General features: G+C 40.0%; 1 protein-coding gene across 1 annotated transcript; it reads left to right on the forward strand.

The window, feature by feature from the left end:
• Positions 1–947: 947 nt before the first annotated feature.
• Positions 948–10,576, forward strand: NDUFB4 (NADH:ubiquinone oxidoreductase subunit B4). The gene is made up of 3 exons (XM_027845234.1): positions 948–1,153; positions 7,532–7,678; positions 10,405–10,576. Exons 1-3 carry the CDS (start codon positions 980–982, stop codon positions 10,465–10,467), a joined length of 384 nt encoding a protein of 127 aa, XP_027701035.1. The 5' UTR covers positions 948–979; the 3' UTR covers positions 10,468–10,576.
• Positions 10,577–11,594: the final 1,018 nt, after the last annotated feature.

Here is an 11,594-nt window from a genome sequence, read left to right on the forward strand (position 1 = left end):
AAACTTCCCAAAAATTTCTCTCTCAGAAAACAAAACAAAACAAAAACTTTGCATTTAGAATATGTTTCTCGTGGGCAAGGATTACTTTATTTTCGCCTAGTAAGTATAGGTGCTTAATAAATGTTTGTTGGTTTATTGATGATTGCAAAGTAGAGAGTAAAACCCCAATAGGAGGCAAGGTGTTACTGTTGCAGCAATTCTTATAACATATGAGAGGCAGAGGAACACCTTAGGACCATGAGCTCTTGATTTAGAAGGGCCCTCAGAAGTCATCTAGTCCAAACCTATTTTACAGGTGAGGAAACTGAGGTATAGAGTGGGGAATTGATTTGCCTTAAGTGCAATTTTTCTTTTTCAGTATAAATCAGAGGGCTGGCAAGTGGCACAGCCAGGTAGGGGTGTGCTGGCAAATGTTTTTAACAACCAGTTCTCAAAAAATGTATGCACGTCACACTTTTAAGTTCGATCTACATTAAAATATTTTCTCCATCATTTTCTTGAATAAACAATCACATCAATCAAGCCCTGATTCGTAGCATTTGCGATTTTCCGAGGTGTAAATGACCACACTGCAAATTTAACAACCGGCTCTCACTGGGCGACTCTGGAGAGCTGGGGCTCCAATACACTTGTGTCAGAAGTGGAATTCTGCCCCGAGGCATTAAACTGTTAAAGGTGGTATTCGAACTCTAATTCTTTTACGAAGGCGAGATTAAGGAGAACCGAGAAAGAAACGCCCTGGTTTTACGCATGCGCAACCCGGTCACTGAGGGGAGGAGGGGCATAAAGGGGAAACTAAGTGGAAAGAATTCAGAGAGCTCTTTGGCTCAGCCCCGCCCCCTTGCGAGACTCCAAGACACAGAAGCTAAGGTCAAAGCAAGAGAAGGCTGGGGCGCATGCGCTGTTGGACGGAGAACTTCCGGCAGAAGGCGGGCCCTTACGGTTTGCGCAGGCGCTGTTGCCTAGCCGGGCTTCCAAGATGTCCAAGTACGTCCCGTCTCGTTTGGCCACCTTGCCCCCGACCCTCGATCCCGCCGAGTACGACTCGTCGCCTGAGGTCCGGCGGGCGCAGAACGAGCGGCTGGCCATCCGCGCCCGCCTCAAGCGCCAGTACCTTCTGCAGTACGACAACCCTCACCGCCGGGGGATCATCGTGAGTAGCGGGGGCGGCGCCGGGGTCACGGAGGGCGGCCCGGCCTGACCTTGGGCATTCCACCTGCTGGGCCTTGAAGGCCGAAACTGCTCGACCCAGGGGCCCGAAAAAGAGCCGGCCGCCACGTGTGCGCCTGCGCTCCAAGGAGGAGGAGGAGGAGGAAGAGCAGCAGCAGTAGTAGTAGTAGTAGTAGTAATAATAATAATTACTCCACGTTACTTTGTTTATACAGCGTGTCCCAAAAGTCTTAGCGCAGTTTTAAGGATTAGAGGCTTGACTGCCCTAACATTTCTGGGACACCTGTCTTGTTTGTGCATTTGTTGGCCCCTTCATTAGAATGAGAGCTCCTTGAGGGCAGGGACCGTTTTTTGTCTTTCTTTTGAATCTCTGGTGCCTTAGCACAATGCCTAGCACATAGGTGCTTAATAAATGTTTATTGAATTTAATAAGCACAGTGCCTGGCACATAGTATGCCTTTGATAAATGTTTATTGCATTGAGTTAAATTAGTACAGTGCCTGGTGCGTAGTAGAACCTTAATAAATGCTCATTGACAGAGTCCTAAGCAATTCTGATAGCCGCCTTACTATTTCTAGCAGGATGCCCCTCACATCTTAAATTCAATGTGCCCCACACTGAACAGATCATAAGTCCTCCTCCTCCAGTGGTTCTCCCTCTTGACTTCCTTGTGTTGGAGTCTAGGGGTCTAGAACCCTGAAATGCAAGGACAAAGGGCCCGGGTGTACCCGGAAAGAATTCATGTCACTTATTCTGTCACTTTTATCAAATTTGATCATTCTTAAAGCGATTTGGAAGTTAGAGTAGTGACAGTGATATAGCAATGACATAAGTGCCAAATAAAATGCTTGTTGACTTGACTTCTAGAGCATTTTGAGGTTCCCAAAGCAATTTACATGTAATCCACCATCTCATTTAAACTCCTGGACAACCCTTTTAGGTCAGTGCCGTCATGGTTATTATCTCCATTTTGCTGATGAAGAAGCTGACGCTGAAAGAGGTTAAATGATTTGCTTAGAGTTTTAGAGATAGTGAATGCCTGAGGCAGCCTTGGAACCCATGTCTCTGGCTCCAATATGCTAACAGCTGGTGCTTATAAGCTACTTTAAAGTATACAGAAACATTTTGCATACAGAGGGTGTCCCAAAAATCTTAACCCAGTTTTAAGCTTTAAGAGCTTAAAACTCCACCTGCAGTAAAGCTTTTGGGACATTCTGTAGTCTCATTTTATCCCTAAAACAGACCTGGGAGCTATTGGTTCAACCAATTTTGCAAATGAGGAAACTGAGGCTTCAATTGGAAATTAACTTATAACTGCAATAATAACTGATGTTGATGTGGTGCTTTCAAGTTTGCAAAGAATGTTGCACATATACAGGTATCAGAGCTGAGATTCAAACCCAGGTTACCTGACTTCAAAATTCCACCTCTCCACTAAACCAGGTTGATTTTAAACAAATGTTTACAACCCCTGGAGCCTCAGTTTCTTCATCTGTAAAGTAGAGATGATAGTGTTTACACTGCTGGGTTACTGGAGGAGAAATGCTTTGTAAACCTTAAACTGCTTTTAAAAATACTAATTATTACCTATTTTTTTGTTGCAAAAATAAAACAAGATGCAGCTTTTGCCATCCTAGAGATATCACAGAATCATAGAATATTAGCGTTATAGAGGACACTAGGTTATCTAATCTTTCCCCTAGAAAACTGGGCTGGAGGGATGAAGTGAGGTGGTAATGGTCATATAAATAAAGTGGCAGAGCCAGGACTTTAACCCACAGTAAGTCTTCTGCCTTCAGGTCCAGTGTTTTTCCCTCTATACTATGTTCTCTGCTCCCTCCAAAGTTCTTGTTTCATCCTTTTCTGAGATACCTTCAAAGTCAGGAAGGTAGCATACCTTCCCATTTATTGAGGGAGAGAACCTGACTTGGATTGTCAAAGTGGTAGTAATGGCAATAACACATTTTCTAACTTGTCAGAGTTTATGAAATGCTTTCTTATCAGCAGCTCAGTGTGATAGATAGTATAAATATTATCCCTGTTTTATTGATGAAAAAAACAGAGGTTTAAAGAAAAGTGATTTGCTCAACATTATAGGACTAGTAGGAGGGAGCTAGATGGCTCAGTGAATAGAGTGTTGGGCCTGGGGTCAGGAAGACCTGAGTTCAAATCCATCCGTAGACACTTACTAGCTGTGTGACCCTGGGCAAGTAAGTCACCTAAGCTCAGTTTACCTTAATCCACGGGAGAAGGAAATGGCAAATCACTGCAGTATCCTGCCAAGAAAATCCCACGGACAGTATTGGCATGTGTCCTTGGAGTCATGAAGAGTCGGACGTAACCAAACAACAAATAGGGCTAGGAACCCTAGCCTTATAGAACCAGTGCGAGGATCTTGGCCTTCTGGTTCCCTAGGCCACTATTTTTTCCATTATACTGCACTGCCTCCTCCACCTAGAATGAACCACCCAGGCATATTGAGGGTTGAACTGGGAGAAAACTAGGGTATTTGAACTCCTGTGACAGCTGTGTATTACCAGCTTCCTAGTTGCAGGAAAAAGAAATCCTTCTCAGACAGGGGATGTTTGGGAAAATCAGTTATAAAACTCTCAAATTGATTAGTTTACTTTACATCCTATTGTAATTATAGGAAAAGAGCTCAACATAAGCATAACAATACTTATTTTCTCAGGCATCATGACTTTGGAATCATAGATTCTCATGAGTACATTTACTTTCCCCCTCTTCGTTACTAGTAAAGTGTTTTGAGAATATTTGCTTTATGTATGCAAATTTTAAAAAAACATATGTGTATAGTGTATTTACCTTATGTATACCATAGCATTCAAGCTTCATTTTAATAAAGCTCACACATAGCAATTTCATGCCCTATCAAGATTATGAAAGCAGGAATTTACCTATATATACTTATATTTAAGTATTGCAGAGGATATTTTTGACATTTTCTTATTATAAGGTCTAACCTACAGCCTCAAGGCCACATATGGCCCTCTAGGTCCTCAAATGCAGCCCTTTCACTGAATCCAAACTTTACTGAACAAATCCTCGTAATAAAAGGATTTGTTCTGTAAATCTTGGACTCAGTCAAAAGGCCGTACCCAAAGACCTGGTCTGTACTGACTACTCCAATCTTTTAGGATGTCATCCTGAAGTTACTGATTTGACCCGGTTCTGGAGGTGGCATGGCAACTTTACATAGTAAAGTCATGTTAGAGCTAGTTTTATAGATAGAAGGGACCTCAGAGGGCCTCAGGTCTAACTCCCTCCCTTTTATGGATGGGGAAACTGAGGCACAGAGATTTTAAGTGACTTGCTTGAGGTCATATAGATAGTAAGTATCTGAGGCAAGATTTGAACTCAGGTCTTCCTAGCTACAAGAGCAGCATCCTCTCTGCCACACTGCCTGGACTGTAAGGAAACAAGGAATATACAAGTGAATTTTTCCATGGGAAGGTGGAATATTCCATTGTAAGTGTTCCCTTTATATCAGTGCTCTAGTTGTTATTCTCCAAAAGGATGATTTTTGTTTAGATTAAAGTTAAATTCCTAGACAGACCTAATATGACCTTCTGTAGTTTGTTGCAGACCTTCTTCCAGCCTCATCACTCACCTGAAACGGCTCTTTCCAGAGTTGCCAACGATCTCAAATCTGTTCCCAAATCTGTCTTTATTTTCTCAGCCCTCATCCCTCCTGACCTCTGGGCAGCATTTGACTCTGTTGCTTACCTCCTCTTCCTGTGTACTTCCTTTTCTTTGGGTTTTCATAACACCGCTTTCTTGGTTTTCCTGCCTGTGTTACCTCTTCTTAGTCTCCTGTGCTGGATCTTCATCAAGGTCTTCTTCACCAACTCTGGGCTCTCTTGTCTTTTTCTTCCTATACTGTCCCACTTGATTTTCTCATCAGCTCCCATGAGTTTATCTCCTAGTCTCCATGAGGATGATTCCCAGATATGTGAATCTGGTCTGCAATCTCACATCACTGACTACCTATTTAAATATTTCAGACTAGATATTGTACGGGCATCTCAATCACATGTCCAAAACAGAATTCTTTCTTCCTCCTTCCCCCTACCTTTTGTTCTTTCAGACTTCACTATTACTGGTGAAAATACCACCATCTTCCCAGTCACCAAGGTTTCACCCTTGGTTGTTGCCTCAGCACCTTGCTCTCACCTCACATATCCAGTTCGTTGACAAATCTTGTCATTACTATCCTCACATCTCCTGTATAAGTCCCCTTCTTTATTCACACAACTATCAGCCTAGTTTAGGCTGTTATTACCACTTGCCTGGACTATTGCAATAGCCTTCTAATTAGCCTTTCTAAATTGAGTTTCTCTCCTCACTCTTAAGAATGCTGTCTTTGTCTTTCCTCTTAGAATCTCTGGCTTCTCAATTTGGAACCATGCCCCAGAAGTTACTAAACTGTACATGTCTTCTGACCAAGCAGTGTTGCTATATACCGATATCTTAGATCAAAGGGAGAGGAAAATGATCTATGTGTACAAAAAATATTGGAGACTAGATGGACAAATTAGAGTATGTAAATGTAATGGGAATACTATCATGCTATAAAAAATGATAAAAAAGTTATTGTTTCAGAGAAACCTATGAAGACTTGTAAGTATTGATGCAAAGAGAAGTTAGAGGACAATTTATATAGTAACAACATGATAAAGATAAACAGCTTTGGAAGACTTGAGAACTAGATCAACACAACAACTAGCCATAGTTCCAGAAGTCATATGGTGAAACATGCTATCCACCTTCTGTCAGAGATGGATTTAGGGTGCAGATTGAGATACATATTTTTTAGACATGGCCAATGTGGGAATTTGTTTTGATTTTCTGTGATTATGCATTTGTTCCAAGGGTTTTGTTTTTCGTTTTTCTTTTTTTCCACTGGGAGGGAATGATAAGCATTTAATAAATGCTTGTTGATTGGTTGATTTAATGATGTTTGTCCTACAAAATCTGCATTGTGTTAAAACCATAATATTTCATTATGTGCACAAATCAGAGATACAGATTAAATTTTACAACAGCTTATTTTCACATTCAGCTAATTTGCAAATGTTCTACTTCTGGAACTGGTGATTTGGTTATTTTATCTGTCAGTCAATTGAAACAATTACTTGTGAAGGCATGTGGGAGTGAACTGTTTACGTTTCAATACTTGTAATTTTATGTAATTGTTACTATGCTTTGTTAGGGTAGTGTTCACCAATCAAAACAACAGACGTTAAGTTTGTTTTATTAACAGTTTTGTGGGCTATGGACACTTTTCTTCAACAAGCAGATATAATGACTTAAAAGGCAAACTTGTATTTTAAATTTTTTAACTTTGTAATTATAAGTAATTTTGTAGGGGGGGAGGAACCCCATTAAATGTCAGCCAGACCACCGTAAGACACTTAAACTTTTAAGTTATTTGGTAGGTTCAGTTTTTACTAGCCTGATTATGTGCTGCCCGAGGGCAGCTAGGTGGCCCAGTGGATGGAGCACAGGGCCTGGAGTCAGAACTCAGATACATTAGCTGTGTGACCCTGAGTAAGTCACTTAACCTCTGTTTGCCTCAGTTTCCTCATCTGAAACATGGAGATAATAATAATATCTGTCTCCCAGTGTTATTGAGAGGATCAACTGAGGTAATAATTGTAAAGACCTTTATTCTATGCCTGACATATAATAAGGGCTATATAAGTGTTAGTTATTCTATGCTGGAAAGAGCAATTAATTCTGGTCATCATTAAGAAAAGTATTAGAAACAAAATTGTAATCTTACCCTAGTACAAAGCCGTGGTTTGCCTGCATGTTGAGTACTGTGTGCAGTTACAGTTGTCACATCCCAAGAAATGTATAAGGCAACTTAGGAAATGTCTAAGGAAGAGGAAGATAAAATGTGCTAGGGAGTGGAGTGACTTCTCTAAAAAGATAGACTAAAAAATTGAGACTTAAACTTGTATGAATTGGGTGAATGTTTCCTTAGTCACCACAACTGGGAGACAATATTTGAACCTAATGTAATTTTAAGAAAACTGAAAGGAAATACTGCATTGTGAGTGTCAAGTGTGTGGAACTCATCCTGAGAAGTTCAAGTAGGATGAAAGTACAAGTAAGTGCTAAATGGCTTTAGAAACTAATGAATGAGATGCACATGCTTTTCAAAAAGACTTTAGAAATATTCAGGGTAAGTTCCTAATCTATTTGACTGACATTTTAGGAGCAGCTGTCATGTTTCCTCGTAAAACATCTCTTGTGCTATCATTAGAGACAGAGTATCAGGCTAGATGGAAATTGTTCTGATCCAGTTTGGCAGTTTTTATGTTCTTTATTTTAGGAAGATCCTGCTTTGCTTCGTTGGACCTATGCAAGAACGGCAAATGTCTACCCCAATTTCAGACCCACTCCCAAGACCTCATTCTTAGGCGCTCTGTTTGGAATTGGCCCCCTTGTCTTCTGGTATTATGTTTTTAAAACTGATAGGGTAAGTTATAGAGTGTAATATTTAGCTTCATAAATGTTGAATTGTTGAATATAGTATGTTGTTAACTTCTAGCCTCAGCTGTGGCTCTTTTTCCTTGAAGACTGCATAAGCAAATGTCTTGGTAGCTGCACAGTCCATGGATCAACTATGGCTCCTTCAGTCCATAATTCAGCATCCAGATTACAAGCATAGTAAAAATTTGACTAACCAGCCTTTTTTTTCCCCTCTTGAATTCTACTTTTATGAGACATGACAAATTAGTTGGGATTTTTTATTTTTTAATCAGCAAGCAGTCTTTTAGATATATGTTAGGATAAGTATACACTTAGCTGAATGTCTGTTATCTCATATCTACAGGTCAGGAAGCCCCCAGGTTTAATTCTTTGCAGATCTGTTGTTAAGAATTGAGAAATCATTCTCCTGTGGAAATAAGAATGCTAAGATTATCTAACCCACTGCATACCTGAAATACTGTACATTTACGAATAGAAAACAGTAATGTTGCAATATGAATAATTAAACAAGATTGAGAGTAATGGTTTTCTTGAGTGCCAGTGTGTAAGGATATGTGGATACCCTCCTTTTCTGAGGCTTCCTTCTTTTCCTGATCAGATTAAGGCATTCTGCAGCCTTGGATTAGGGAGAGGTCAGTCCACTAAGCCCTGATTCTAGATTAGTTTAGGGTTTCCATTATATTCTACTCCACTTCTTACTATGCCTCAGTTTTTCCTCCTGACTCTTGAAGAAAGGAGTTAAATATGAAGCCCTTTAGAGCAAAGTATTTCACTTAGTTCTTTCCTGGTTAGCCCTTCTCTCCCCAGAACTGGAGTAGGAAGGAGTCAGGAAGGTCTTTGTCCCTGTCCTACACTCCCAAACCATAGCTTCTTTCAGAGCTCGGTTCAGGTGCTACCTCTTCCATGAGGACTTTTCTGGTTTCCCCAACTATGAAAGCCCCTTCCCTCTCCACTTTAAGAGCAGGAAGCCTTTCCTTGGTTGGTTGGTTGGTTGATTGATTGATAAGAAAAGGAAGTCTGCCATAAACACTCGGCTTCACTTAGCTATTGGCAGGGTTAGCTGCTCCTGGAGGAGGCAAGTTGACAAGAGGATTAGTTTCTTCCTTGGTAGATGTCGAGAAGGGCCTGAGGAAAGTAAAGCCCCTAAATTAATAGGGAGCATTTACCTGCAGCTACCAGATATTTCTTTGTGATTGCTTTATTTCTTTAAGATGTTTCTAATTCCTGATTTGTTTAATATAAAACTATGTCAGTCATTTGAAAAATCAATTAATGGGGAAAGGAGGAGGGAGGGAGGGCAAAGCCAGATGGCTGACAGAGAGAGGCTGGTATACTAATAAGAACCCCTGGCTGCCAATACAAATCCAAGGTAATGGCTGCTTCTAACTGTGGTGGGAGATGGGTGGGGGTGGGATAAAATACATCCTTCCCTGATCCTGACATGGTGGGTAAGCCTTTCACTGCTGAATTCAGATATACTTCCCATAATGTTTTTTGTAATTAATTGCTTTAGGTAGGTAGATTGAAAATAATTTATGGAAGATTTATATTTTGAGGATTTCTTGTACTGTTCAGAATGATGGTTCAGTAATCAGAATGCCAATCATAATATTTTTTAAAAATTTGTTTATTTTTAGTTTTCAACATTCACTTCCACAAGATTTTGGGCTCCAAATTTTCTCCCCATGTCTCCCCTCCCCCTACCCAAGAAGGCACGTGTCCTCAATACCCCTTCCCTCAATCTGCCCTCCCTTCTGTCAAACCCCACCCTTCTCTTACCCCTTCCACTTATATTTTCCTGTAGGGGAGGATAGATTTCTGTACCCCTTTGCCTGTATATCTTATTTCCTAGTTGCATGTAGAAACAGTTTTTAACATTCGTTTTTAAAACTTTGAGTTCCAAATTTTCTCCCTTCCTCCTTCCCCACCCACCCTCATTGAGAAGGCAGGAAATTCAGCATGCAAAACACCTCCGTAATAGGTATAGGCATAGGTATAGAAAAAATTTTGACAAAGTTACTGTTACTCTACCTAATTTTCCATGTAAACAGAAACATCACTTTAATCAGGGTACCACATTCTCTCAGTATCCTAACAGATAGAAGCTTTGTTGTATTTAGTAATTCAGAGTATTTTTCTGCTCCCTAGGTCTCCCAAGTACCCTGTTGTGACATCCTACCAGATCTACCTTCTGTCTTAAGTGTAGCATGCTCTGAAATTACTTCTCTTTTTCTTTACTTTCAATGAGGGGTAAGGGTTGGGAGAGCATAATTTTCATTCCTGAGGAAAGTTGTTAGGTCTCATTAAATCTCATCGTCTAATTATCTGTTATAGTAAAGTGTTAATGATTTATAGGTCTAAAGGAGGTTATGTAGACTTATCAATAATAATTATTTAGCTTCTATTTTTGCAGATCTAGTGTGGGTGGTATGGTTTGTTAACTCAAATCAGTCACTGGTTGGTACAATTAGAGGTGTGAGAAGTCTAAGGAGGGGGGAGGTTTCTGATTCTTCCTTGCTGACTCTGTACTTGCCCTTCTATTCCAGAGCCTCCTCAGGGTGTCTGGGACTAAAGTTGTAAATATTCAAACTTTAGTTTGTGGATAAAAATATGTTTATTTTTGACATTCTTTGACTCTTCCTAGAATTGGGTTTTGATTTGTATTAGGGTATATTTATATATTTAATGTGTATTTCTTTTCTGTCTTTATAGGACAAGAGAGAAAAACTTATTCAAGAAGGAAAATTGGAACGACCACTGAACATCATTTATTAAGTCTGTGGAAATGTGAATAACATAAGATTGCTATGTATTTAAATCACTGTATTGCACATCTTGTCAAAAGATGGATTCTTGCTTAAATAAATTTTATGATACTCATTAAGCAATCTCTTTTTCTTAACAGTGCCTTCTATTTTTCTTCAGGGCTTTCTCCTATACTTTCTCATTTGTTTTTCCTAATAATACTGTGAGGGAAGTAGGGCAGGTAGTATTCCTGTTTCATGTGATTTTTTTGTTAAAGTCATATAAAAAGCAAAGGCTAGAGGCTTACTACTCTCTTTTCTATAACTCTTCAATTTGAGGGTGTTCCAACATACCTCGGGAAACTTCCCAAAGTCATACTGCGTGGTCTTGTTGCTAACTCCCACAGAATAATCCTTTTGCTATAGTACCTTGTCTGCCTTATCTAATATGACTGCAGGCTAAAAGAGTCCCTTTGAAAAGTCTTGACCTTGTGGCAAATTCTTATTACCGATAAAGATGGTACTACTTAAATGAGTAGCACTTCTGCTGCCTTGGCAGCAGGGAAAGAGAACACCAATAGCATTCTGGGAATGAAGACTTTGAAAATATTTCAAATGATTCTTAAGAGTTTTGATGGAATCTTGTATTTGGGAGCTTGCCTTTCACCCTGTGTGCCCCCCCCCTTTTCCCCCTTAGTTCCTCTGGGCTGATAAGTGTAGGCTGCCAGAGGGAGGAGCAGAATTGCTTCCATTATGGTAATTACCCTTCCCAGGAGAATGACGGCTCCTCGCTAAATATAGTTCAGATAATTTTTTACCTGAGAGAAAGTTATGGACAGAAATAACTACCTATAGTAGGAACATAAAATGACAAGGTTGGAAGCAGTTGATGTGGTCATCCTGGCCACTGTCATGACCCAATATATTAATAGTCCCTTTTTACCACATCCCAATCAGGAAGAATATTCCCAAGGACAGGGAGCTCACTACCTGGTGGGACTGTTCCATTTTCAGATAGTGAGTTCTTCCTTATATTGAGCTAAAAGCAGCATGTCTATAACTTCCATTCATTAGTTCTAGCTTTGCTCTCTGGAATTGGACAGAGCAAGTCTAATCTTTGTATAGTTATTCAGATATTTGTAGGGTTGTTATATCTTC

Source organism: Vombatus ursinus, unplaced genomic scaffold (genome assembly GCF_900497805.2).
Source record: "Vombatus ursinus unplaced genomic scaffold, bare-nosed wombat genome assembly UNPS02014959.1, whole genome shotgun sequence".
In the NCBI taxonomy this organism is placed as follows: Eukaryota; Metazoa; Chordata; class Mammalia; order Diprotodontia; family Vombatidae; genus Vombatus; species Vombatus ursinus.